Source organism: Podarcis bocagei (assembly GCF_964188305.1).
Source record: "Podarcis bocagei genome assembly, chromosome: 2".
Lineage (NCBI taxonomy): Eukaryota > Metazoa > Chordata > Lepidosauria > Squamata > Lacertidae > Podarcis > Podarcis bocagei.
Window position 1 is genome coordinate 118,332,811 of NC_138126.1, and position 25,972 is coordinate 118,358,782.

General features: G+C 45.4%; 1 protein-coding gene and 1 long non-coding RNA gene across 3 annotated transcripts in view; one reads left to right on the top strand and one right to left on the bottom strand.

The window, feature by feature from the left end:
• The window catches only part of ACVR1B (activin A receptor type 1B), a 41,520-nt gene extending 20,774 nt beyond the window's left edge, over positions 1-20,746 (top strand). The window contains exons 3-9 of one of the 2 annotated variants that reach the window (XM_081181422.1): positions 2,188-2,436; positions 4,462-4,692; positions 9,990-10,157; positions 10,708-10,864; positions 12,642-12,766; positions 15,707-15,891; positions 18,382-20,746. In XM_081181422.1, coding sequence (XP_081037548.1) covers positions 2,188-2,436; positions 4,462-4,692; positions 9,990-10,157; positions 10,708-10,864; positions 12,642-12,766; positions 15,707-15,891; positions 18,382-18,507 — 1,241 coding nt within the window. In that variant the 3' untranslated portion in view covers positions 18,508-20,746. The remainder of the gene's footprint in view (positions 1-2,187; positions 2,437-4,461; positions 4,693-9,989; positions 10,158-10,707; positions 10,865-12,641; positions 12,767-15,706; positions 15,892-18,381) is intronic. The other variant, XM_081181423.1, reaches the window with a different exon arrangement.
• Positions 20,747-22,009: 1,263 nt separating this feature from the next.
• LOC308580275 lies at positions 22,010-25,972 on the bottom strand. The gene is made up of 2 exons (XR_014004774.1): positions 25,645-25,972; positions 22,010-22,660 (listed from the first exon to the last, which is right to left on the bottom strand). It is a non-coding gene; the product is annotated as an uncharacterized lncRNA (long non-coding RNA).

Below are 25,972 nucleotides of genomic sequence, written 5' to 3' on the forward strand. Positions count from 1 at the left end.
TACATTGTTTGGGGCTTTTTAGCTTAGACTAAAGGTAAGGGGTTACAGGATAAGAGGTTTATAAAATTGTGCATGGTGTAGAGCAGTGTTTCCCCAACTTGGGTCTCCAGCTGTTTTTGGACTACAACTCCCATCATCCCTAGCTAGCAAGATCAGTGGTCAGGGATGATGGGAAATGTACAAAAACAACAACTGGAGACTCAAGTTTGGGAAACCTTGGTGTAGAGTAAGTAGATGAAAAAGGTTTTTTTTCTCTTTCTTAAATCTAGATGCAGGATCATCCAGTGATGTTTAATGGTAGGAAATTTGGGACAAACAAAAAGTGCACACAGCACATAGTTAAATTATGGAATTCACTGCCATAAAATGTTGTGGTGGCCACCAACTCGGATGGCTTTAAAAAGGAATTAGCCTTGTCATCCATGAATTTACCTTTCGGTGTTTAGTAGTCATGAGGGCTCTATACTGTTTTCAAGGTAGCTTGCCTGCAAGGACCAGTTCAGACCGTAGGTGTCTGGTTTGCTACTTTGGGAAACAGGATGATAAGCTGCCCGGCTGCTCTTCTGTTCTTATTTGCAGAGGGTGAAAAGTACACGTGAGAATCCCTTTGGCTCCCCCTCGTGACATCAAGTTCCATTGCAACTCATTGTTCCTGTCAGATCATAGAGAGCCTGTCTGCATGGCAGACTTCACCGAAAAGCAATGTGTTTGTAAAACTTTGGGATTAAGGTTAATGCATATTTACAGTGCCTTAAATTCTAATGCTAAACCACACCATGCATGAGCGTTAGGGTTCCTATGTGAGCTAAAGCATGGTTTGACTTAGTGTGTCTGCTGAACCTGGACTCATGGCTAGTCCCACTCCAGACAAACCATCAATTGTGTGTCTCTCTCTTCCCCCCCCCCCGAAGTTTATTTTGTAATTAGAAAGCACATGTAAATTTACATACAAACCACAAGGTTTGTTCTTGAGTTTATAGCTTATGGAGGAGACAAACCACAAGCCCAGATTTGGACAACACATTTGGCCAAACCATGGCTTAGATCTGGGTGGTGCAGCAACAGGAAGGAAGGAAGACACAGGCTGCAATCATTTCTCCAGGAAACCACACACTTGTGTGTTTCCACTAAACTATGGTTTGGCTTAGATTGTCTGCACACCATACATTTAAAGCACATTATTTGCCCTGGAGAATCCTGGAAATTGTAACGCTGTGAAGGGTAAACTCATTTCCCAGGATTGCTGGGGAAAGTCATGTGCTTTAAATATATGGTGTGTATGCAGTCCCAAGACTTACGTGTGAATTAACTTAAAGCAAAACATTTGGGTTACATAATTAGGAAAGATGAAGAGGGACTATTTTCTCAGCTATGGAAGTTATGCTTAATACGCTTAGCCTGCATATCTACTATGGACTCAACAGCTTTATGTTCTGTTAAGTAGACAATTGCTGCATGTTGGAGTGAAGTTTCTGCTTATGCAAGTAGTTTCTGACTTTCATACAACATCATAACAGCAAAAGCCACGCCTGAGAAGCGCCTTCCTGCCATATAGTTACTTAAGGCCTAAGAGAGCTTTCTTTCAATAGAAGTGAGCAAATTTTCATGATTCTGGGATTTTAAAAAGAGTCAATTTGAGTAATAAGCAGTAAACTTGAGAGGGGATAAAGGAGATGCTGGATAAGTCCATGGAAGTAGCTTATGTTACTTTGAAGCAATGCTTGTCTTCTTATTTTGCATCAACATTCCATTAGTTGTCTATATCAGTGTGAGAAGAGACTCCTGAAAACCTAGAGACTGAAAACAAAAATCCCATTCATTTAGACTTTCTTTCAGTATTATAGTGGCCTGATTCAGATATAACGCTGAACACTGATTTAGTGTTATGAGCAAAAGCCTCCTCCTACCTTCCATTTTCTCCTAACTGCAGTTTGTTTTAATTCAGATGAAATGACAAACTGCAGTTGGTTGAAAACAAGGAGGGGATTCTCATGGTCTCTGCGATGAAGGAAGGGTGCACATCCTCAGTGTAAATTCCTGCCAATATCTTTCATCTCTTTGCTCCATACCTTTGGTTTTCATCATCACAGACCTTTCTGCACACTTTTAAAATACAATCTAAAATTAGTGCATGCATGCTGGTTTTGAATTTGAAGGTGAAACGTTTGTTCTTTGTCTCTCCTCAAGGGCATCGGAAAGATGACGAAACACCTTCTGGCTGGGGACCTGTGGAGCTTGTGGCTGTGATTGCAGGCCCAGTGTTCCTTGTGTTCGTCATTTTGATCATAGTGGTTTTTGTCTTTCACCACCACCAGCGAGTATATCACAATCGTCAACGGCTGGACATGGAAGATCCATCTTGCGAGATGTGTCTATCCAAGGACAAAACCCTTCAAGATCTAGTGTATGATCTGTCTACCTCTGGCTCTGGCTCAGGTACAAAGGCCTTTCTTTTTATGCAACATTTTGTTTTTTAAAAAATGTTGCTAAGCTATGTTATATGGCTCTAATTTTAGTAAAAATGCAGTATATTCACCTTATTATGTTTTTATATATGCTGTAAGCCACCCGAAGTGACTGGGGAAACCCAGCCACAGGGGCGAGGTATAAATAATAAAATTACTATTATTATTAAATCATTTTCTTTAATATGATGGAATTCTGAAACCATTCTCCTTCTTAGTGTTGCAGTTTAAACAATAGGTGCTGAAAGCAAGTAGCAAGTGGCCCTAAATTGGCTGCTGTTCTCGTCTGGAGTAGGCATTTGTTATGAAGTTAAAGAAGAGAGCGCTTTCTTCCTCAAAGTCAAGTTCTCAGCAGTTATTTTCCTTTCCCTTCTGTTGCACAGCAGGGGTAAAAATGGGTAGGAAAGGAAGGGTGTGCCTTTGCTCCACTTCCTTATGTGCTGCAATAGGTGCCCATGTGACTTATCACCTTCCCAGTGTAGATTATAGTTCAAATCAGGCCTGGCATAGCTGCATTCACATCTGCTGCATATCTTTGGCACAAGTTAGCGTATCATTTAGAGCATTCAAAATGCTTCTCAATATCTCAGTAATTGCCAACGACATATAGGATAGATTGTCAGTGTCCCCATTTTGCACACAGGACTGACTGAGGTTGAGCGATGGGCAAGCCGCAAATATGGTCTAGTTGTACCCATTGCTAAAATGGAATCTGAATTGAGAATGTGCCAGTTTTCTACTCATAGGCACCACACAGGACACTGAAGTTATAAATGGATTGCCTATAGGTAAAGGTAAAGGTACACCTGCCCGTACGGGCCAGTCGTGTCCGACTCTAGGGTTGTGCGCCCATCCCACTTAAGAGGCCGGGGGCCAGCGCTGTCCGGAGACACTTCCGGGTCACGTGGCAAGCGTGACGAAGCTGCTCTGGCGAGCCAGCACCAGCGCAGCACACGGAAACACCGTTTACCTTCCTGCTATAAAGCAGTACCTATTTATCTACTTGCACTTAGGGGTGCTTTCGAACTGCTAGGTGGGCAGGAGCTGGGACCGATTGACGGGAGCTCACCCCGCCACGGGGATTCGAACCGCCGACCATACGATCGGCAAGCCCTAGGCACTGAGGTTTTACCCACAGCGCCACCCGTGTCCCAATAGCATGGTCAGATGCAAAAGAGACAGGGTTCCTGCACGACAAGTGGCAGTTGCTGAAATTCCCTCTTCACATCTGTTATAAAGCTGAAGGAACCTGCTCTTTTTTGCACATGACGCCTTAAGAGGCTCTTGAGTACTTAAAGCCAAGCTACCTTGGCTTCCTGCCCTATGGGATCCTTTTCAACACTTCCCTTTCTTACTGCATGAGTATTCCACTAACCCTGTAAGTGGAAGCCCTGTGGAAGGGCTTCCACTTGCGCAACAGGTTTTTCCCATATGTGTGACCCCCCAAATTGGCTCGGGGGTCAGGAGAACCCCAGAATGGCATACAGGTGGAGAGTAGGGGGGTTGTTCTGCCTGGCATTAGAACATTCAGCCTAGCACAATGTTGAATTCAACCCTTTCTTTCTGCATATTGAGCATTGTCAGCCAGCCACAATAGCAAAGGCCGGTTGTGCACATAGGACTGCAGACTCAAGTTTCTGTTTCAGTGACGTGGCTGCTATGCTTCTTTTGAGCATATCCACACTTTGGATCTTTAGAAGATAATTGCTGCATCAGTGGTACCTCGGGTTAAGAACTTAATTCGATCTGGAGGTCCGTTCTTAACCTGAGGTACCACTTTAGCTAATGGGGCCTCCTGGTGCCGCTGCCACGCAATTTCTGTTCTCATCCTGAAGCAAAGTTCTTAACCCAAGGTACTATTTCTGGGTTAGTGGATTCTGTAACCTGAAGCGCCTGTAACCCGAGGTACCACTGTATGTCATAACCAAACTTGGCCTACTTTCTTCTTTATACTGGCCTTGTCTTCCCTATCTCTAATTTAACTTTTTGCCGGCAGGTTTGCCGCTCTTTGTCCAGCGCACTGTGGCTCGGACAATTGTCCTGCAGGAAATAATCGGCAAAGGTCGTTTTGGGGAAGTGTGGCGTGGCCGGTGGCGTGGCGGCGATGTAGCTGTGAAAATCTTTTCTTCGCGGGAAGAGAGATCCTGGTTCAGAGAAGCCGAGATCTACCAAACGGTCATGCTGCGCCATGAGAATATTTTGGGGTTTATCGCTGCAGACAACAAAGGTATCGTGCTGCTACTGCATTCCAGTAAACAAACCAGAGTTACAGATTGTATTTTAAAATATTGCTTTGTGCTATCTGCAGTCTACATTATAGTTTCATGGCGATGTTGAAGCCTTTGTGTCTGTTGACTGCGCTGATGTGTCATCCTGAAATGTTCGTGAATGCCTTAAGTGCTGAGAGACAAAGCAACAACACAGCACAATTATTTTTTTACTGTTTTTGGTGAGAGGCCAGTTTCGATAGGGCTAAAACCTCACACTGACTCTGATGGAGGAAGAAAGGCAAAGAAACTAGAAAGCTAAAGGATTATGGGCAAGGGAGGTATACTGTTGTCTTTCTGTATCTTAAGGCTTCCATAAGACAAAATTAACTGAGGAAGTTCTCCCCTCCTCTCCCTGCCCCCCATATCACAATGATACAATAATAGACACTCCACCTGGTTTAATCTTCCTTTCTGATCAATGATAAAAGAGGCACAGGGCCACTCACAGGGTCCTTACCTGGAAAATTCAAGGGAGTCATCATGAAGCACTCAATGTGAAAAATCAATTTGGGCTAACCAGATGGGAGGAGAGAGAGCTCAACCTTAGGTGAGTTAACTCTAGACCCATGTGTGGGGAACCTCTGGCCCTCCAGATGTTTCTGGACTACAACTTGCCTCGACCATGACCAATGGCCATGCCAACTGAGGCTGGTGGGAGTTTGAGTCTGACAGCAACTGGAGGGCCGCAGTTTTCATACCCCTGCTCTAAGTTGAGCACAGGAAACTGCAGCAGTGGCTATCAGAACAGCTCTGAGTATCACTTTGCCTATGTCTGTCCATGACAGTGGCAGCTTTGCATTTGGCTGGTGGTGGGTGAAGCATAGCGCAACCAGAACCATCCCTCTCGCTCTTGCAGATGGGCAACAGTCACAGCCTTTGGCTTCTGATTGCTAACTGTCGTAACAAAGCGGAATTGGTCACATTGACGTGATCTGAATATGTGCAGAGTTCAGATGTGTTACACTGGCACATTTCCCAAGCAGCATGTCACATTCCCCCTTCAAAAGGTTATTCAAATTCAGCTAGTTCAAATAACTCCCTTCTCAAAACTGATTTTATTGCAGACCAGTGTACAAGTAACTTTTCCCGGGCCTTCAGAAACAATTAACCTCACACACTGTGAGGGCTCCTGCCTTTTGACTTTCACCAGCTTCTAGTTTTGTGACTGGCTCATTTATTAGTTTTTCTGTGAGAGTGTTCAAGCAAAACCTCCCTTGGGGTGGCTTGGGGCTAAGTAAGTCCTAGGACTTCATTCACGGCAAAGTCATCTGACTTCCTCCGTTTCTGTCCAAGCTGTTCAGTTTCTCAACCTGGAAAACATACCCAGCCCATGACAGATGCTTCTGCTGCTATAGAAATCACTTAAGCTTAGTGCGCTTTTTAAAATTCATCTCTCTGTACCAGCTTGGATATTGCCAGTTTTGAGAAACAGCTCTTGCATTATAGACCTGATCCTGCGCCTCTCATGCAAAATTGATAATCTTAACAGGAAACGAAGGTTAACAGTTGCTCTTATTAGTAGCTATTAAAGAGTATTCATTGTCTGATGATGCCAAGGAGCGCTGGTATAAAATGAGTTGCTTTCAAGTGTATGCAGTGTTGTGTGTGCGTATGTGTGCTTGGCCATTGGGGACACCAGTCGTTTGCTCCTGTAATGCCACAACAATGTGCTTCACTTTGGAGCTGTTTATACAGCAGGAGTAAAAGAACGTTGCATGTGATATATCACACACTGCCTTCTCTTGACAGCCAAGTCAGGCAGCTTCAGGGATCCGCCCCTTTCCTAGGGCTGGGCGATATCTGGTTTTCAACATTGTTATAAACATCGCGATATACCTATACAGTGGTGCCTCGCAAGACGAAATTAATTCGTTCCGCAAGTTTTTTCTTCTTGCGAGTTTTTCGTCTTGCGAAGCACGGTTTCCCATAGGAATGCATTGAAAATCAATTAATGCGTTCCTATGGAGACCGCCTTCAGACCAGGTCCAGGGACAGTCTGTCCCCAGACCTCTTCTGAAGGCTGGCGGGGGAAGAAGGACTTTTCTCCCCACCGCCAGCCTTCAGAACAGCCTTCTGAAGGCTGGCGGTGGGAAGAAAAGCCCTTGTCCCGCCGCCAGCCTTCAGAAGAGTTCCCGGAGGGCTGCCTAGGCTGCGGATAGCAGCCTGCTGCCCGGTGCGAGGCAGACATCTGCAGCTTGGGGTGCCCTGCAGGACTTCCCCGCAGGGCTCTCCAAGCTGCGGATAGCAGCGTGCTGCCCCGCACGAGGGGCGCTCTTAAGCAGAGCGCCCCTCGCGCGGGGCAGACATCTGCAGCTTGGGGAGCCCTGCAGGACTTCCCCGCAGGGCTCTCCAAGCTGCGGATAGCAGCCTGCTGCCGCGCACGAGGGGCGCTCTTAAGCAGAGCGCCCCTCGCACGGGGCAGACACCTGCAGCTTGGGGAGCCCTGCAGGACTTCCCCGCAGGGCTCTCCAAGCTGCGGATAGCAGCCTGCTGCCCCGCACGAGAGGCGCTCTTAAGCAGAGCGCCCCTCGCGCGGGGCAGACATCTGCAGCTTGGGGAGCCCTGCAGGACTTCCCCGCAGGGCTCTCCAAGCTGCGGATAGCTGCGCCGCACGAGGGGCGCTCTTTAGCTGCGCGCCTTCCCCTCTGTTCCCGGACCTGTCCTGAAGGCTTGCGGTGGGAGGAGGGCTTTCCTCCCCACCGCCAACATTCAGAATGCTGTTCTGAATGTTGGCGGTGGGGAGGAAAAACCCTCCTCCCACCGCAAGCCCCGGGAACAGCAAGCCCCGGGAACCGCAAGCCCCGGGAACAGAGGAGAAGCGCTGCGCGCCTTCTCCTCTGTTCCCGGACCTCCCACCACAAGCCTTCAGGACAGGTCTGGGAACAGAGGAGAAGGTGCGCTGCGCTTCTCCGCTGTCCCAGGAGATTTCCCTATGGGCTTTCGTCTTGCGAAGCAAGCCCATAGGGAAATTCGTCTTGCGAAGCCTCTAAAAATCGGAAAACCCTTTCGTCTTGCGGGTTTTTCGTTTAGCGAGGCATTCGTCTTGCGGGGTACCACTGTATATCACAAAGTCTGGAATATGAATGGAGCTATGTAGAGGCATTGGCTGGCTTCACGGTTTTCCCACATGGTGATTTTTGCATGGAACACACACATATACACAATGATTTGTGATATATTGCCAGGTCAAAAATTAGGAAACCAATATCACGATATGGACTTTGAACCCATTTTGGACAATACATCACCCAACCCTAAGATACATCATGATTCACAATATATTTCCAGGTCAAAAAGTATGAAACCGGTATCATATGGACTTCAGACTGGTTTCGGGTGATATATCGCCCAGCCCTACCCTCTCCTTAGTCTCCCAGGAATCGTCGTCTACTGCCTTTGCTAGAGATCATGACCATCAGTAGTGACAGGGAGAATTTCTGTTGTTCCTCCCTTTTTGTTGGGGCGAAGTGTGCGAGGACCAGTCCTGTTGGGGTCTGCCGCTGCAGCAGTTCCAGTTTGTCTCATGTATGTAGGGCTTATTGGCGACAGATCTGGTCTGTTAGCTTGCTACTTCCTGGGAGGTAGTGTGGCCCATATCGAGATCCAGACACCATAAAGTTCATACGGCTGTTTGAAACTGCTACATGTCCTAAATAGGGGCAAGGTGATGAACGTGAAGTAGGGTTAGGGTATTAGACAATGTTTATTTTATTATTTATTTATTTATTTTAAAATTCCAGCTTTTCACCATATAAGTCTCCAAGTACCAAACAGTGGTACCTCTGGTTACATACTTAATTCGTTCCGGAGGTCCGTTCTTAACCTGAAACTGTTGTTAACCTGAAGCACCACTTTAGCTAATGGGGCCTCCTGCTGCTGCTGCGCGATTTCTGTTCTCATCCTGAAGCAAAGTTCTTAACCCGAGGTACTATTTCTGGGTTAGCAGAGTCTGTAACCTGAAGCGTATGTAACCCGAGGTACCACTGTACAGCAATAAAATATACAAAACTTAGACATAAATGATTTATATCCCACCAATTTATATCTCCAATGAGTTTCCCTACTCATTTAACCCCCACAACAAGCCTGTGAGGTAGCTTAGGCTGAGAGTCAGTGACTGGCCCCAGGTCACCCAGTGAGCTTCATGGCCCAGTTGGGATTTGAACCCTGGTCTCCCAGGCCCTAGTTTGATATGCTAACCGCTATGCCATACTGGCGCCAAAATTTAAACCTACGAAATATAAAACCTCAAGGATTTAAAGGCCTAGAATAAAGCGGTTTTGGCCAAGTGTCTGAAATTCAGTAGAGATGGTTCCTATACAATTTCTTGTGGGAGGGAATTCCACAGAGTTGGACCTATGACACTGTAGGCATGACTCCTCGTTGACATGAGTGATGCTTGGGGCCTGTAAATAGTCACCAATGGTGCTCCTCCCAGTGATATCAGTGATCAACTACTAAAGAAGAGTGGCAAGAGAAACTGATCAACTATGCTGAGATGGCGGGACTAACAGGGAAATTTCGGAACCAGCAGGACCAGACTTTCCTAAAGGAATGGAAGAAGTTTTCGATATATTTGGAAAGCAGTTGTAATCAATTGACGTGGCTTGTAGGTTTAAAAGAAGTTTTGTAAGGAGTAATTTATAAATTATTGTGAAAAGAATTAAGAATAGATGTATTAGAAATTTGAGTTTATTGCAATAATTATAGTAACAAAATGCATAATTAGAAAGACTTTAGAAAACCATCAGTCAAGGTTGAAGGAAGTCTTAGGCTATGATAGCCAAAAATTTCGAAAGGATGTTATGCTGGAAAATAGTGTAAAAACCAATAAAAAATTGTTGAAACTGATATTGGTGATCAACTTAGAGTGTACAAAGTAAGGCATCGTGGGACTGAGTGATTCAGGGCTTTGTATACTACTAGCACAGCAGCCTTGAACTTGACCTAGTAGATCCCATAGTAAATGTCTGCAAACATATTCACGCCGGATAGCTCCGTTAGAGCGTGGTGCTGGTAATGCCAGGGTTCCAGGTTTCAACTGCATTATTCCTGTATTGCAGGGGGTTGAACTCGATGATCCTTTCCAACTCTACAATTCTTTTATTCTATACAGTAAACAGATTTTTCTCAACTGTTTCGCCTTTTGTTGTATATGCTACCTGCTGCTCGTCAATGAATTCTAGCGCAAAAGTATGGCTGCCATTTTCTTCACCCTTTTGATGGGCCTTTCTCCCATTTGCCTTGCCAACAGATAATGGCACTTGGACTCAGTTGTGGTTGGTCTCCGATTACCATGAGTATGGCTCTCTGTTTGATTACCTCAACCGATACACTGTAACCATCGAGGGGATGATTAAATTGGCTCTGTCCGCTGCCAGTGGACTAGCACACCTGCACATGGAAATTGTGGGAACCCAAGGTAAGAAACAGGTTTGACAGATGCGTACAGAGCTCGTTTAGGAAGCGACAGGGCTTCTCTTAAGATCAGCATAAACTGAGGAAGACGAAGTAGGTCATTCTTTAGATGAAAGCAGGAAGGAAGTTTAAGTCAGCGGGTAATGAGCCTAGTAGAATTTAGGGTAAAACAAGTAAGCAACCTGTATAAACCACAATTCCCTACATTAGAAATCATGAGGAACTGCAGTTTGAGATGATCAGGATTCGTTTCCCAAGGAGTTACCATTCCAGTGCTTGTTCATATCTGCTAAACTATTGTTTTAACAATGTATATCTGCACAAGGTTGCTATCCTATCTAGGAGCAGTTTGGCTGGCTCTTGCACTGAGTCTGATAAGAGATCTTGTTTATTTCCTTCATAGCTAACACTTTGTAGTTTGTAGTTTTAACACTGACTGAGCTTTGTGGCTTTTGTGGTGCTGTCTGCTCCTTTTTAGACTTTATTATTGGCAAATAATTTTATCATTACACCAAAGGACAATTGTAGGATTCTCTTTCATTGCGTTTTACTAGGAAAACCTGGGATTGCTCACCGGGACTTGAAATCCAAGAATATACTGGTGAAGAAGACTGGAACTTGTGCCATTGCTGACTTGGGTCTGGCTGTCCGCCATGACGCTGTTACTGATACAATTGACATAGCCCCCAATCAGAGGGTTGGAACAAAGCGGTAAGAAAATGGTGGCTCAGCTGATCAGGGGTTCAGTGTTGACTGCTTTGGGTGATGAGCCAAAAATACGACCAAAAGCCATTGCAGTTGCTTCATCTATAGCAGGGCTGCCTGGCCATTTTTGGCCAAATGGCTACATTGACCCTTGTCCAACCGCCAAGGGGCAGCATACCAATGGCAAATGTGGTCATCCCATGCTCTCTCTCACACACAAATCGGGCATGCAGAATTCACACACATGAGACACACAGAGATACGGAGGTGAGGGACACATAGCCCTCAGCTGATCAACGTAGATGAGCTGTGAAGTGAGGCTTTCACTCCCTCCCTGCTCATTGAATGGTGGAGACCAGGGAGAAATTTAAACTTCTCTGCCCATCCCAGTTCTGTTTTACTTGAGTCCCCTCCCCCACTGCTGCCTAAATTGGTGTGTCTTTGGCCAAAAAAATTTACTTGTGGTTGGGGAGAGAGGATTGGCTCAGGCTAGGGCTGACCGATATCTGGTTTTCAGCTTCGTGATATCACCAGCTTAGCATTGCAATATACTGATATGTCACAGTGTGTGAAATTAGAGGCATTGGCTGGCTTCACGGTTTTTCCCACATTGTGTTTTTTGCATAGCGTGTGCGTGCACACACACACACATGCATACATCATGATTTGTGATATATTGCCAGGTCAAAAATTATGAAACAGATATGGGTTTCAATCCAGTTTTGGACGATTTATTGATGTATCACCAGCCCTAGCCTAGCCTAGCTGCTGACAAACCCTGGTTTATATTCTCTCTGCTTTTCTCCTAGATCAGACGCTTGCCAAATGCTAACTGGTTTGTTTTGCCTACATGCAACATTAGGCTTAGACATTTGACTAGTTGAATCCCATACTCAGAAGAGCAGAATTTGCACTGTGCTTTTATCTGTGATCACCCCCCCCCCAAAAAAAATACCGTATTTTTTGCTCTATAAGACTCACTTTTTCCCTCCTAAAAAGCAAGGGGAAATGTGTGGGCGTCTTATGGAGCGAATGCAGGCTGCACAGCTATCCCAGAAGCCAGAACAGCAAGAGGGATTGCTGCTTTCACTGCGCAGTGATCCCTCTTGTTGTTCTGGCTTCTGAGATTCAGAATATTTTTTTTCTTGTTTTCCTCCTCCAAAAACTAGGTGCGTCTTGTGGTCTGGTGCGTCTTATGGAGCAAAAAATACGGTACTCTCAAGCAATTGGGGATGACTTACAGTAGTGTTTCATGCATTTTACTTCAACTATTCTCAGTTGTTTCAACAGCTTTTTTATTTTTTTTAGACATGAGTAGTCTCTCAAGCATTTTTGGGAGGTGGCAGAAACAATGGGCATCATTTTGAAATTGTTGGAAAGTGCTGGACATGGCTGCTCACACCATTTCATTCATGTACACACCCACCCACCCCTCAAGAGGACATGAGCATGCGGCGCGCGCACACACACACACACACACACACACACCAAAATATGAACTGAACATTAAGTTCCGCCCCCTGCTGCTCATGTCATCTTGAGGGTTGTTTTTTTTAACATAAAGGCAATAATTATTTTTTTTAAAAAAAATAATTTCTGTCAGAATGTGCAGTTAAGTTGAATGGGCTTTCAAACAAGGGGCCTGCCATGAAAATTGTGGTTCTTGAGCCATAGTTACAGCAAATGATACTTCTATATTACTCTCAGATACCGTAATAGTATTAGATTTTAGCCACAATAGATGTCATAGTAATTAATGTGATTTGTTCTTATTTTGATTCAGCTACATGGCTCCCGAGGTTCTTGATGAAACAATTAACATGAAGCATTTTGATTCATTTAAATGTGCTGATATCTATGCCCTGGGACTAGTTTATTGGGAAATTGCTCGGAGATGCAACTCAGGAGGTAATGGCTTTCTTTTTCTTTTCTTTGCATAGAAATTAAGAGGGTTTCTGCCTGCTCCAAATGTTGCAATAAAACAGTGCCATCCAAATGCACAGAAATTTTTAAAAGGATGTAGACTAGAGATGTAATTAGGAGGAGCATGGGAGCTCTGCCCGTCTTGTTTGGAGAAGGAAGTAGTCTTGCTGATTCAGAAGATCATGTTGTTCCCATTGACTCAGCATTTTAATCAGACTCTCACTAATGGGTTTTGTGGGGATTATTGACATGTCTTTGGTGGGTGGAGTCTCTGTTCTAGATGACTTTTAAAATGGTTGTTCCTGTTTTCTTGGATGCACTGAGTCATTAACATGAAGTATTAATCAACATCACCTGACCTAATCTGAGTTCACATGTGCACGTTTGGTAATTCACATATTGGCATATTTTGTTTCAGTAAAGTTTCAAGAACTGATTGCTTCTCCAATTATTGGGTGTCTTAATAGGAGATGAAGGGACGCGGGTGGTGCTGTGGGTTAAACCACAGAGCCTAGGACTTTCCGATCAGAAGGTTGGCGGTTTGAATCCCCGTGATGGGGTGAGCTCCTGTTGCTCGGTCCCTGCTCCTGCCAGCCTAGCAGTTCAAAAGCACGTCAAAGTGCAAGTAGATAAATAGGTTCCACTCCAGCGGGAAGGTAAACGGTGTTTCCTTGCGCTGCTCTGGTTCACCAGAAGCGGCTTAGTGATGCTGGCCACATGACCCGGAAGCTGTACGCCGGCCAATAAAGCGAGATGAGCGCCGCAACCCCAGAGTCGGTCACGACTGGACCTAATGGTCAGGGGTCCCTTTACCTTTAGTAAGAGATGAGAAAGAACAGGGAAAGCATAGGACTTGAGCTGAGTGGAAACTATGCAAAAGCAGCCCATGTGAGCGAGGGGCAGAGTAATTTAACACCCCACTCTGGGCTGCAGGGTGGGTATGCTGGATGTGGCAGAGGTATCCCTCTGCTCAGCTCCCCCAGCTGTGCTGCCCACCCGCCGACAGCCACCAACAGAGTGACACATGTCACTCTGCTGGTACAGCACTTCCCCTTCCAAATGCCTGTTGTTGGGATACTGCCAGAGAGACGGGGGCATCAGGCAGGTCCCCAGCTGGCTCCGGACGATCACCGGTCTCCCGTGGAACAGCATCAGTCAATTAGCGACATGAGCCTCAGGTATGTTCCGAGACCTGTGCACACTCTGTCAGCAGGGTGTATAAATCATCCACAACGGACAATGGAGACAGAGAGAGCATATTTACAGCTTTATTCAACGTGCCGCATTTTTTGTAACACGCACCATACCACAGGATGCACCTAGTTTTTGGAGGAGGAAAACAAGAAAAAAATTATTCTGAATCTCAGAAGCCAGAACAGCAAGAGGGATCGCTGCGCGGTGAAAGCAGCAATCCCTCTTGCTGTTCTGGCTTCTGGGACAGCTGCGCAGCCTGCATTCGCTCCGTAAGACGCACACACATTTCCCATTACTTTTTAGGAGGGAAAAAGTGAGTCTTATAGAGCAAAAAATATGGTAGTTCAGGAACATAGGAAAACATGACTGCTTGCCTCCGTGTCCAGGAAAACAGGCGCATAGCAATAGCAACATACAACGGAAGTTCCCAGCAGACTGTGCTGGGAGTAAACAGGCATGTGATACACAAACGTCATGCCTGTACCCTTTTAAGGTGGAATGGAACTATATCCTAACACCAAGTGCCATCAGCAGCGTTGCCTGTGGAAGGCTCCAAAACAGGGCATTCCAGGGAGTGGGGGAATCAAGCTAGTCTCACTGTCATTGGTAGCATTGTCCTCAACTCTGTCCTGATTGCAGGAAACTTGCTGCTCCTCACCTGCCACAAGCTGCAGATGATGTGGTTGCCTCGCAGCTCTGCAAAGTGCTTGGATTGTGTCCTAAAAATATTTCAGATTTGTGCTGGAAATAGAGAAATCATAGAATCATAGAATCATAGAGTTGGAAGAGACCACAAGGGCCATCGAGTCCAACCCCCTGCCAAGCAGGAAACACCATCAGAGCACTCCTGACATATGGTTGTCAAGCCTCTGCTTAAAGACCTCCAAAGAAGGAGACTCCACCACACTCCTTGGCAGCAAATTCCACTGTCGAACAGCTCTTACTGTCAGGAAGTTCTTCCTAATGTTTAGGTGGAATCTTCTTTCTTGTAGTTTGGATCCATTGCTCCGTGTCCGCTTCTCTGGAGCAGCAGAAAACAACCTTTCTCCCTCCTCTATGTGACATCGTTTTATATATTTGAACATGGCTATCATATCACCCCTTAACCTCCTCTTCTCCAGGCTAAACATGCCCAGCTCCCTTAGCCGTTCCTCCTAAGGCATCGTTTCCAGGCCTTTGACCATTTTGGTTGCCCTCCTCTGGACACGTTCCAGTTTGTCAGTGTCCTTCTTGAATTGTGGTGCCCAGAACTGGACACAGTACTCCAGGTGAGGTCTGACCAGAGCAGAATACAGAGCAGAAATGGTGGGGGAGGTACGGCCGCCACTGCTGTCAAAACCCTGGCCAACTTGTGGAACATCCGCACAGCTCGGGCCATTGACACAGTTGCCCCTGAGACCCTTTCCCGCTTGGCTTCTTGGTATACTCCAGAGCCTTTCGGCAAGGAAAGAAGCTGGGAGACAGATTGATCATGAATGGAGGAAAACTCTGGTTGAATGGAATAAAAATAGGATACAGTTGTGGGTACAGCAGTGCTTTTTCAATTAATTGTGTAGGAATTTTAATGTATGTGATGTCATTAAACTTTTCTCTAATTTCTGATTGAGTTTGTTGAAGATTACACACACACACACGGATGCAACAGTGTATTAATATAGTTCTGTTTTGCATAGTTTCTTGTTTGGGGCGTGTGACTAGCTTTTCTGTCTCTCCCCATCCTCAATCTTTTAGGTACTCATGAAGAATATCAGCTGCCATACTATGACCTTGTACCGTCTGACCCCTCCATAGAAGAAATGCGGAAAGTTGTATGTGACCAGAAGCTTCGGCCTAATGTTCCCAACTGGTGGCAGAGTTACGAGGTACAGTTAGACTGTGACAAAGACTATAACAACTTGACGCTTCTTGAACAAGAGGTACCGACAATATTAATACTAATAATTTGCCGCATTAGCTAGGGCAGAAAGGGAAAGACTAGCCCTCTGTTCTCATAACTCTTGTGAGCAAGGCCTGTGCAAGCTTTTTATGGCAGCCTGAATGCTCTTGTAACGGAGAACCAAAACTACCTAGAGAAGGCAGGATTTCAGTGTGCTAAAAGGAGGTGGCTAACTGTGTGAGACCAGTATCATCTTTTGGGATTCTGAAAGTGCAACTTCTGCTTCCTCTGAGAGACAAAGGAGTTGATTTGCAGTCAGTGGCCTGGTTCGCACGTCACATTAAACCATTAGAAACCACAAGCGGACAACACGACAAGCCAGACCACGCCTTGTGGAAGTGCCTGCTATTTCACATTATAGCATAATTTATTTTCACTATGATTAAAAACAACGTGTGAAACAGGTCAGTGATTTATGGTCCAGATGGTGGAGTGAACACAATACAGTGGTACCTCGGCTTACATACGCTTCAGGTTACATACGCTTCAGGTTACAGACTCTGCTAACCCAGAAATAGTGCTTCAGGTTAAGAACTTTGCTTCAGGATGAGAGCAGAAATCTGGCTCCAGCGGCGTGGTGCCAGCAGGACGCCCCATTAGCTAACATGGTCTTCAGGTTAAGAACAGTTTCAGGTTAAGAACAGACCTCCGGAACGAATTAAGTACTTATCCCAAGGTACCACTGTATAACAGTTCTCTTAATGTTCCACCAAGCACCCTGTTTTTAGCATGCAATTTCAAATGGTTCTTTTGAAATGGTCCAGCGCCACACTAAGCTGAGATATGGTGTGTGTTAGAACACTTGAATGACCATACAGTGGTACCTCGGGTTAAGTACTTATTTCGTTCCAGAGGTCCGTTCTTAACCTGAAACTGTTCTTAACCTGAAGCACCACTTTAGCTAATGGGGCCTCCCGCTGCCACCACGCCGCCAGAGCATGATTTCTGTTCTCATCCTGAAGCAACGGTCTTAACCCGAGGTACTATTTCTGGGTTAGTGGAATCTGTAACCTGAAGCGTATGTAACCCAAGGTACCACTGTACTCCCATTTGATCTAGGCTGATTGACGCAGTTTGAAAACACTTAGAAAATTGTTCTCCACGTTGGCCGTGTATGTTGTTTTTATTGATATTGATAATAATTATTGGAATTAAATCTAATAGGAATTTGGTTTATCGCTGAGCATTTAATGTGTCTGGGAGTAAACCATTAGTCTTATTCTTATTCTTAGCCATTTCAGCCAAGCCATGCCCTCCTGCCCTACACCTGAGATCAGATGCGGGGCAGGTAAAAATCTGACCAAGCCAAAAAAGAAAAAAGAGTTTTGAAGACACTTGTGCAGTGCTTTGTCTGGTCTTGCTGTGCACTTGCAATTGGATGATTGTCTGGTCTCGAGAACCCCTTTGCAAGATCTACCGTATTTTTTCACTCTATAGGACGCACTTTTTCCCCTCCAAAAATGAAGGGGAAATGTGTGTGCTTCCTATGGAGCGAATGCAGGCTCCTTGGCTTCATCGATAGCAACGGGAAGCCTCCGAAGCACAGAAGGAGCGCTCCCTTCACGCTCTGGAGGCTACGCGTTGCTTTCGCTGAAGCCTGGAGAGCGAGAGGGGTCGGTGCGCACCGACCCCTCTCGCTTTCCAGGCTTCAGGCAGCCAACAGCAAGCCTTCGGAGCGCAGCAGGAGTTCCCACCCCACTCCGAAGGCTTGCGGATAGCAGCCTGAAGCCTGAAGCCCGGGGAGCACAGCGCCAACTCCCACTGCGCTCCCCGTGCTTCAGGCAGCTATCCGCAAGCCCTAGGAGCGCGCCCCCAGCCCCGCAAGCTCCGGGAGCAGCACCAAGGCTGCGCGCAACCTTGCCGCCGCTCCCGGACCTGTTCTGGGGGCTGGGGTCAGGGGAAGCTCGGGCTTCCCCCGCCCCAGCCCCGCGGCTAAAAATGAAGCCGCACGCAGCCTCTCCCGGCTAAAGAGGAAGCCAAGACAGCCAGTGGAATGGATCCTGCTCGCTGTCTTGGCTTCTTTGCTCTTTGGGGCTGGGGGGGGGGGAAATAATTTTCCCCCCTCTTTATTTCCCCCCCTTGAAACTAGGTGCGCCCTATGGTCCGGTGCGCCCTATGGAGCAAAAAATACGGTTGCTCCTCTCCTTAATCTAGTGGATAGTGTCGGTAAACAGAAGCCAGTTTATGCAGGTGGTACCACCTGCGTGATGGCCACATGGTGACTGGAAAACCCTGCTCTCAGGGATAGAGAAATGCTCCACTTGAAGGGAATTAGAAAGGCCATGTCTGTGCATGGATCGATCTTCGTATGCTGTGCTGTCTGTAGCGAAATAAAACATACCCATACAGCATATGCAACGAGTCCTATGTAGGCTGAAAGAGACAGTGCATTGAATATGCCATTGAGAGATCCCTGATGTCTTCTTTCTTTCTCTCTCTCTCCCCCCCCCCCCCCGCCCCTCGTTTTTAGTCTTTGCGAGTTATGGGGAAAATGATGCGCGAGTGCTGGTATGCCAATGGAGCAGCACGACTAACAGCGTTGCGCATCAAGAAAACTCTTTCTCATCTCAGTCTCCACGAGGATGTGAAAGTTTAGTCCGCAAGCCCCTTTCCCGAGGAAGCTGCGCAAAAGCTGCCATGCTAGAATTGATGAATGGTGGAGAAGGTCTACCTCGTATTTCTACACAGCCTGCTCCTATCAGCTGGACAACTTGGTGTGCAGGTTAGGTGAGGAAAGTGGACACCCACAGACTTGGCTCCCTTCCTGATTCACGAGTGAAAGTCATCTTTTTTTTTTCTAATGCCCTCCGGAGAGCGTAAGGATGGGCTTGTTGTATAGAGAGAGAAGTTGACCGCAACCGTATCTTCTTGTTCCTCTGATGGAAATCCCTGTAAATCCTGGCGACGTGCTTGTCGGAGACAGCCCTCTGGCTTAGGGGAAGTGCTTGAGGACCAACATATGCACACACATGCGCACATAAGATTTGGGTGCTCCCTTGTCTGGCCATGTGAAGCTCTTAGTCCTTTCCTAGTTTGACAGATCCTAAGCCACCGCAGCCACTAGTGTTCAGCAGCGTGAACATGTGCAAAGGTACGTGTCCCTGTGCCCCTTTGGTATGATCGTGTCCGCTTGTGCCCCTGTGCATGTGCAAATGTAGAGTGTCCTCGTGTGAAAGTGCAGGTGCTCGTGCTCTCTTTGTCCCACACGTTGAGCATCGTTATCTCTTTTTCCTCTCGCTAGGGAAGGGTATCCTCCCTGCCAATTTTTAGACCCATCGGGGCACTACACAAAACTGTCTCACTGCCATCCTTCCCTTCTTTTCAAAGCAGGGAATAGGTTTTATTGTGTGTGTGTGTTTTTTTTAGTTTCATGGTCCTCCTGTGTTGTCAGGGCTGGGTGGCAACAGTTGCTTAGCAGGCAGTCCAATCTGAAGAAGGAATAGGTGTCAGGTGAAATCAGTGCTGGTCCTCCTGGTTAAAGGAAGCAAGGCAAAAGTAGGGCTGGGGGAAGCGGTTGACCTTTTAGGATCGTTGCCGTTCTATTTCTCAAGAAACAACTCTAGCATTTTAAACATTTCTCTAATGAAGCATCTGTGGCAAAAGCGTGTATTCAGAGGCTTCCTGTGAAGATTTATCCCTTAAGGAATGATGACTGCAAAACTAAACTTTTTATTATTAAAAGTGTACGTGTGTGCGTGTGCGTGTGTATGTATGTGTGTATATATATGTTTGTGTGTGTGTATATATATATATGTATATGGTCTCCCGTATTCTGGAAGTGATTATGTGTCACTTGGAATGGGGTGGGGGGGGGGAGAGTTTGGAATGGATTAACTTGCATGCATTTTGTTTCAGTTAAATGATCAGGGTGTAATAAGACTGATTTGGCTGTCGTGTTTGCTTTGGGAACAGCCCAAGACTGTATTATGATGCAAATAATGCGTTGAAAACTCCATAGTATGTGGGTTGGGTGTTTGTGGTAGATAACTCCTGAAGCCATAACTTTTAACTGGAATGGTTTGACTATTGTTTGTTAATTCTTATTTAATTGGGAGGGTCTGGATTTTAACTTTTTTTACTATTCTTTATAAGAGAAGTAAAATTGATAATTACCTCTCGTTCTCTTTTTAAAGAAATCACTACACAAAAAAAAAAATACTGAAAAAAAATGCACACAGCTCAATTTTACACTGGAACTGTTTCTACTCAAATTGTGGGCCCTGACTTCTGAGAGGAGACATTATGTCCACTCTGAGACAGGGCATTTTTTAAGTACCGTATATAAAACATTGTGTGTTTTGCTGTCTGTGGGTGTAGGTGTTCGTCTCTGTCTCTTCCTCCTTCAGCCCCTTCTCTTGTTCTCAACTATGTCAGTGTGTAAAATTGAAGCATTGTCGTGTTGTGTATTGGAGTCAGTTTTACACGCTCTTTTTGGTTTGAAGCAAACTGTAGCTTCCTCCAGGGCTGTGTTTTGAAAATCTCAGGCGCTCTTATTCACGGAGGGACAAGTGGAGTTTGCCCTTCTCGTAAAACCTGCTGCCTTCTGTGATTCTGTTTCTGATTGCTTTTGAGCCAGAGGCTACCACACCTCTCCAGCAAATGGACACAGCTTACCAAATCACCTCTACAACTTGGTTCTAAGATGGAAAGCACCTCGACATTTGTCTAGATCATGTATTCCCATCAATGAAAAATTGACTACTTAGTTGCTGACGTTGGAGGCTGAAGATAGTACATCATGGAGGCTTAAATTTGGAAGATGCACATGTCCACCTCGCAGCGGTAACATAACTCCATTGCTAAGTTCTCCTTAGTTGGTTGGGGTTTGTTTTTTTTAAGTAACAAGGGAGCCATTGTCCTTTGAAACTGCTTGGCCTTGGTGGCTGGAAGAGTTGAGGAAGCTGTAGTGTAACATGGTGCCTAAGAACATTCTGAGTGTTCCCCCAAGAAGCAAGTTGTACACTCTAACTTTATGGCATTGCAGTGTTAAGCACACCACTTGGAAGTGTGATGAGAACCTACTTCTATGTAAAGCAGAGGCAGACAACACGATGCCCTCCTGTCATCCCTAGCAAGCATGGCCAATAGCCAAGGGATGATGGGAGTTGTAGCCTACACATCTGAAGGGCATGTTGATGACTGTCCCTGATGTAAAAGCAGCTTGAATTGGAGTACAACTCACCTAATTGATATCTTACAATAACTTGCCACCGCTACACAGACACACTTCTGTTGTGTCCTTCTGAATAAGCCAACTGTGTAGCGCTGCACCTTGAAAGGTAAAAGGGATATGCTGTATCACAATGATTGGCTTCTAGAGTCATCATAATATGCATTTATCAAAGAGGCCGCAGTAGCCTCTTGCAGCAGAAACACATTTTTGCTCAGTGCTGCTCCGGAGCGCTATCAGAAGAGGAGCAAGGCAGCTAGCTAAAGAGCATTAAAAAGCACTGTGCCATTACATGGCTAAATGCTCGTTTAGCACATTTCTCTCTTCTAACATATATCTGACCAGTGACAGGTAGACGTTGGCTGGGGTTGCAATTTACAGCACTGCAAATTGCAGCAGTTCTGAAGGAGGACAGGTTTTCCTGCTCCCACTTCACCTGCTACAAAGATAAATAGGGATAGAAATCCTAATGTCACATTCAAAGGACTGTTGTTCCCCTCCCACTCCCCACAGATCAGAAAGAAGTGGGCAAGTCGGAGGGCCACTAGTTTCTTCTTAAAATTCAAACAGACACAGTTGCACTCCGTTGTGCTTGTTTTCTTCTTAGTAATGTGAAAGGTTCAAATAAAAGACATACCCAATAGTGCAGCTACAATAACTGCTGAGATCTTTTTTTAGACGGCATAAACTAAGGGCACCTAGGAGAGCGAAGAAAACCAATAACCAAAACCAATTATTGGTTTTAACTGTAGCCAGACAACCATGAAGTTTTTAGTCCACTGGTCTGAAGTTCAGGTAAGTCACAGGATGGAATTTGAGTTCTTAATTCCATTTGGGAACGAGCGACTAGCTTCATCTTGGCATCAAGGCAGACATGAAAGAATCTGGTGACGTCAAACCTCCAAATGGAAAATAGTTCATTCACTGCTTTTTATTTTCAAATCTAGAAGATGGAAGGTGTGGGTTCCTGGCTGGTACTATTAAGATTTTGTCAGGTGGCACACTGGCTTCAGAATAGATCATTCTGGTACTGTTGTCTGTCTCTTCCCTGCCCCCCCTTTTCCCACTTTCTCGTCCACCTACCCCTGATTCCTACTTGATCTTTATATTTTGTTCAGGTTTTGTATGTTTTATTAGAAAAAGACTGTAAAATAGCCACTTAGACACTTTACCTCCTCAGTATGCAAATGTAAATACATGTAATATAGTAAAGAAATCTTTTGTTTTAATATAAGAATGAGGCTGTCCAATTTTCTGTTGTACATTATTAAAAGTTTGTTTTTATTCACTTCAGCTCTGCGATCTGATCTTTTCTGGTTAATTCTAGCTAACAGTACTCTTAATAACCATAGAATTAGGAGTGGCCGCAGGTGACATTGACACAGACTGCAAATGGACCAAGCCACCCGTCACTCTTTGGGAAATTGTCCTTTGGAAGATGGTGGACTCTCCTTCATTGGAGGTTATTAAACTGAGGTTGGATCTTTTGGGGGGATTCTTTAGCAGTGATTCCTGCATTGCAGAAGGTTGGGCTAGATGACCCTTAGGGCCCCTTCCAACTCTTAATAGTTGTATGATCCTGTGAAAACAATCAGACTTAATTCTGAGTAACCATGTATTGGATCACACTGCACATTACGCACACCGTATTTTTTGCTCCATAAGACGCACTTTTCCTCCTAAAAAGTAAGAGGAAAGTCTGTGCGTCTTATGGAGCGAATGTGTGGTCCCTGGAGCCGAATTGCCCAGGGGCGAAAAGCAGATTGTGCCCTTTTTTTTTTTAGAAAGAGGGAAGGGGGTGTTGAAACAAAGCCACTGAGCAGCTGATCAGCAAGCAATCAGGAGGGAGACAAGGGACGCTAGCGATAAAGGAGGCTGCCTGGGAGGGGGGAGGTAAAAGCACACGGATCCTCAGGATTTTTGCATTGGGTCACCCCAAATTCACCATCAGATCACATAGCATGTCCAGGGCTATAGCCTGCACCAAAACAATCACGCATCCACTGTTTCATGGGGCCGCAATGGCGCAAAAACGTGGTTATAAAGCACGGATCCACATGGATCCTCAGGATTTTTGCATTGGGTCACCCCAAATTCACCATCAGATCACATATCATGTCTGTGGCCACAGCATGAACCACAAAAATCCATACACCCACTGTTTCATTCAGAATTCCCCCCCCCCCCTGTTTTCCTCTAAAAACCAGGTTTGTCTTATGGTCAGGTGCGTCTTATGGAGCGAAAAATACGGTAAATTGCTTTATGCAAAGGGAAGCCAGAGCACCTTCACCTGAGACTTGGGGGAGCAGTTATTCCTAAACCAGGAAGTCACCCTGTCATTCCTTATCCCTTCCTGCCAAACAAATATGTTTGCTCCATTTTTCCACTCCATTTATGGTATTTGACTAATAACTGTTGGCAGTAGACAGATGTGAAGCATAAGAAGGAGAAATAAAAAGCTAAATCTTTTACTCATGTTAAAGTGTCATCTTGGATTTCTGCTTGAGGGTTTCCAGTGGCAGTAACAAGCTTATCCAGCCTTAAGCCTGTGGAGTGTGCTTAACAGAAATTAAGAATTCCCCTCCCCACCCTTCCATTAGTCTGGTAGCATAAATTTTGCTTCTTTTAAGCTTCTTTTATGGCAGAAGTGTGGGCTACCTGCTCATCCAATTTTCTGCGATTAGAAACCTCACCACATTGCTAGCCCCCGTGAACGGAGCATGTTGTGAGAGAGGATAGCCCCCCTTTATCCCTTAACAATATTATGGTGCCTCATCCACCCTTAAGAATCAACCCAATGAAATTAGGGGTCAGTTTCAATGGGAGATCGCCATCTGGGCCTCAGTTTTTGCATTCTAATCGGCTTTCCCCAAATGCCCTATAATTCTGTTTTCCTATACTTTTAACATGCAGTTGGAGACTGCAAGATGCTGTTTAGGCTCAACAACAAGGCATTACTTTTACAAGGCCAGGAGAGACTTGCGCATGGATGCGCACTACACATTCCACATGATTTCTGTTTCTAATTTTACTGCTGTGAAGTTAGGACGCTACGGAAGCACACCTTGCTAGACAGCGATGTGAGCAGGATTTCTAAAAGAGCATGCAGTGCCCTGTGAATCTCCTTCTTGATCTTCAGAATGACTAGAGGGGGATAGCTCATTGGTTAGAGTGTTGTGTTGACAATGCCAAGGTTGCAGGTTCGATCCCCATAAGGGACAACTGCACATTCTGGCGGGGGGGGGGGTTGGACTAGGTATCCTCAGTGTCCCTTCCAACTCTGTATTTGTATGAGAAGTAGAACAAATTACCGTATTTACACAAATCATTTTTTTGTCTAATTACATTGCAGAAATTAAGATCCGCATTAGATTTGATGGCATATTTACATTCGCCAGCAAATACTTTGGGGGGGGGGGGTTTCAAGGTTTTGAAAATCGAGTTGCACATCAGATTCAATGGTGTGTTAGACTTGAGTAAATACAGAAGTACCTTGGGTTAAGTAATTAATTAGTTCCGGAGGTCTATTCTTAACCTGAAACTGTTCTTAACCTGAAGCACCACTTTAGCTAATGGGGCCTCCTGCTGCCGCCGTGCCGCCGTTGCACAATTTCTGTTCTCATCCTGAAGCAAAGTTCTTAACCTGAAGCACTATTTCTGGGTTAGCGGAGCCTGTAACCTGAAGCATATGTAACCTGAAGCGTATGTAACCCGAGGTACCACTGTACAGTATGCACCCTCCTGATAATGGCTGGGGAAAGGGAATCCTGTAAGGTGCCACAAAAGAAAAGGGGCAATTGCAGGGAGTGAAAGACAAGATGGGGATTTAAATAAGATACTATTTCTATCCTTCGCTTCCATCAGGGAATGTGGGAGAATATACACGTGCCCTCCCCCTTTTATTACCGCAATAACCCTGTGAAGTACGTTAGATTGAATGTGGTTATCCGGTGTGCTGAGAGGATTGGGCCCTTTCGGGTTGAGGGGCTGTTCCTAGTCTGATCCTGTAATCGCTACATATTGGTTCCATATTTGCTTTATTTGCATATACAGCTAAGTATCTCTCTCCCCACTCCTCCCCCAAAGCTGTATTGCGCATTAAGCAAGTAAGCCCAACCTTAGATTTGTAGATAGAGGTCACTTCCACACCATATATTTAAGGTACTCTTATGCCTCTTCAGTTCCACAATGGAACTGTAGTCACAAAGAAGAGTTCAGCTGAGCAACCTCTGGTATATTTTTTCTAGGTGCAAAGCCTGAATGTTGTCCACAGATGCCATGCAATCTTGAACGTTGCAAATTACTTCCAGTATTTGTTAATTCTAGAGGGAGGTCTGTCCCACCCTTCTAATGCCTATATACTGCTCGCTTTTTTATACTTCACACTTTAAAAAAGTTTCCAGAGTCTGCCAAATCCTGAACTCCCAAGCAGAAATTAATTATGCTCTGAAGAAGGGCAGGTATAGCAACAGTGGCTATTTAGGTAAAAACCTGGGTTGAAGGTGTTTATCTGGCACTGTGTACCCAACAAAAACCCCACAGAAGTATATCAAAATATCTTACCTTTTTTTACATGAAAGGACATGATACCTTTGACCTTGTGAGATGCTGTTTGACTCCAGTTCCCATCAGCCCCAGCCAGCCTGCCCAATGGTCAGGGAAGATGGCAGTTGCCCTCTGGCGACTTTTGGAGGCTTCTCCGTCCCCACCTAATAAGGCAGGTAGCAATGTTCATCTCCACAAGCAAAAACAAGGTACCGTATTTTTTGCTCTATAGGACTCACATTTTCCCTCCTAAAAAGTAAGGGGAAATGTGTGTGTGTCTTATGGAGCGAACGCAGGCTGAGCAGCTATCCCAGAAGCCAGAACAGCAAGAAGGATTACTGCTTTC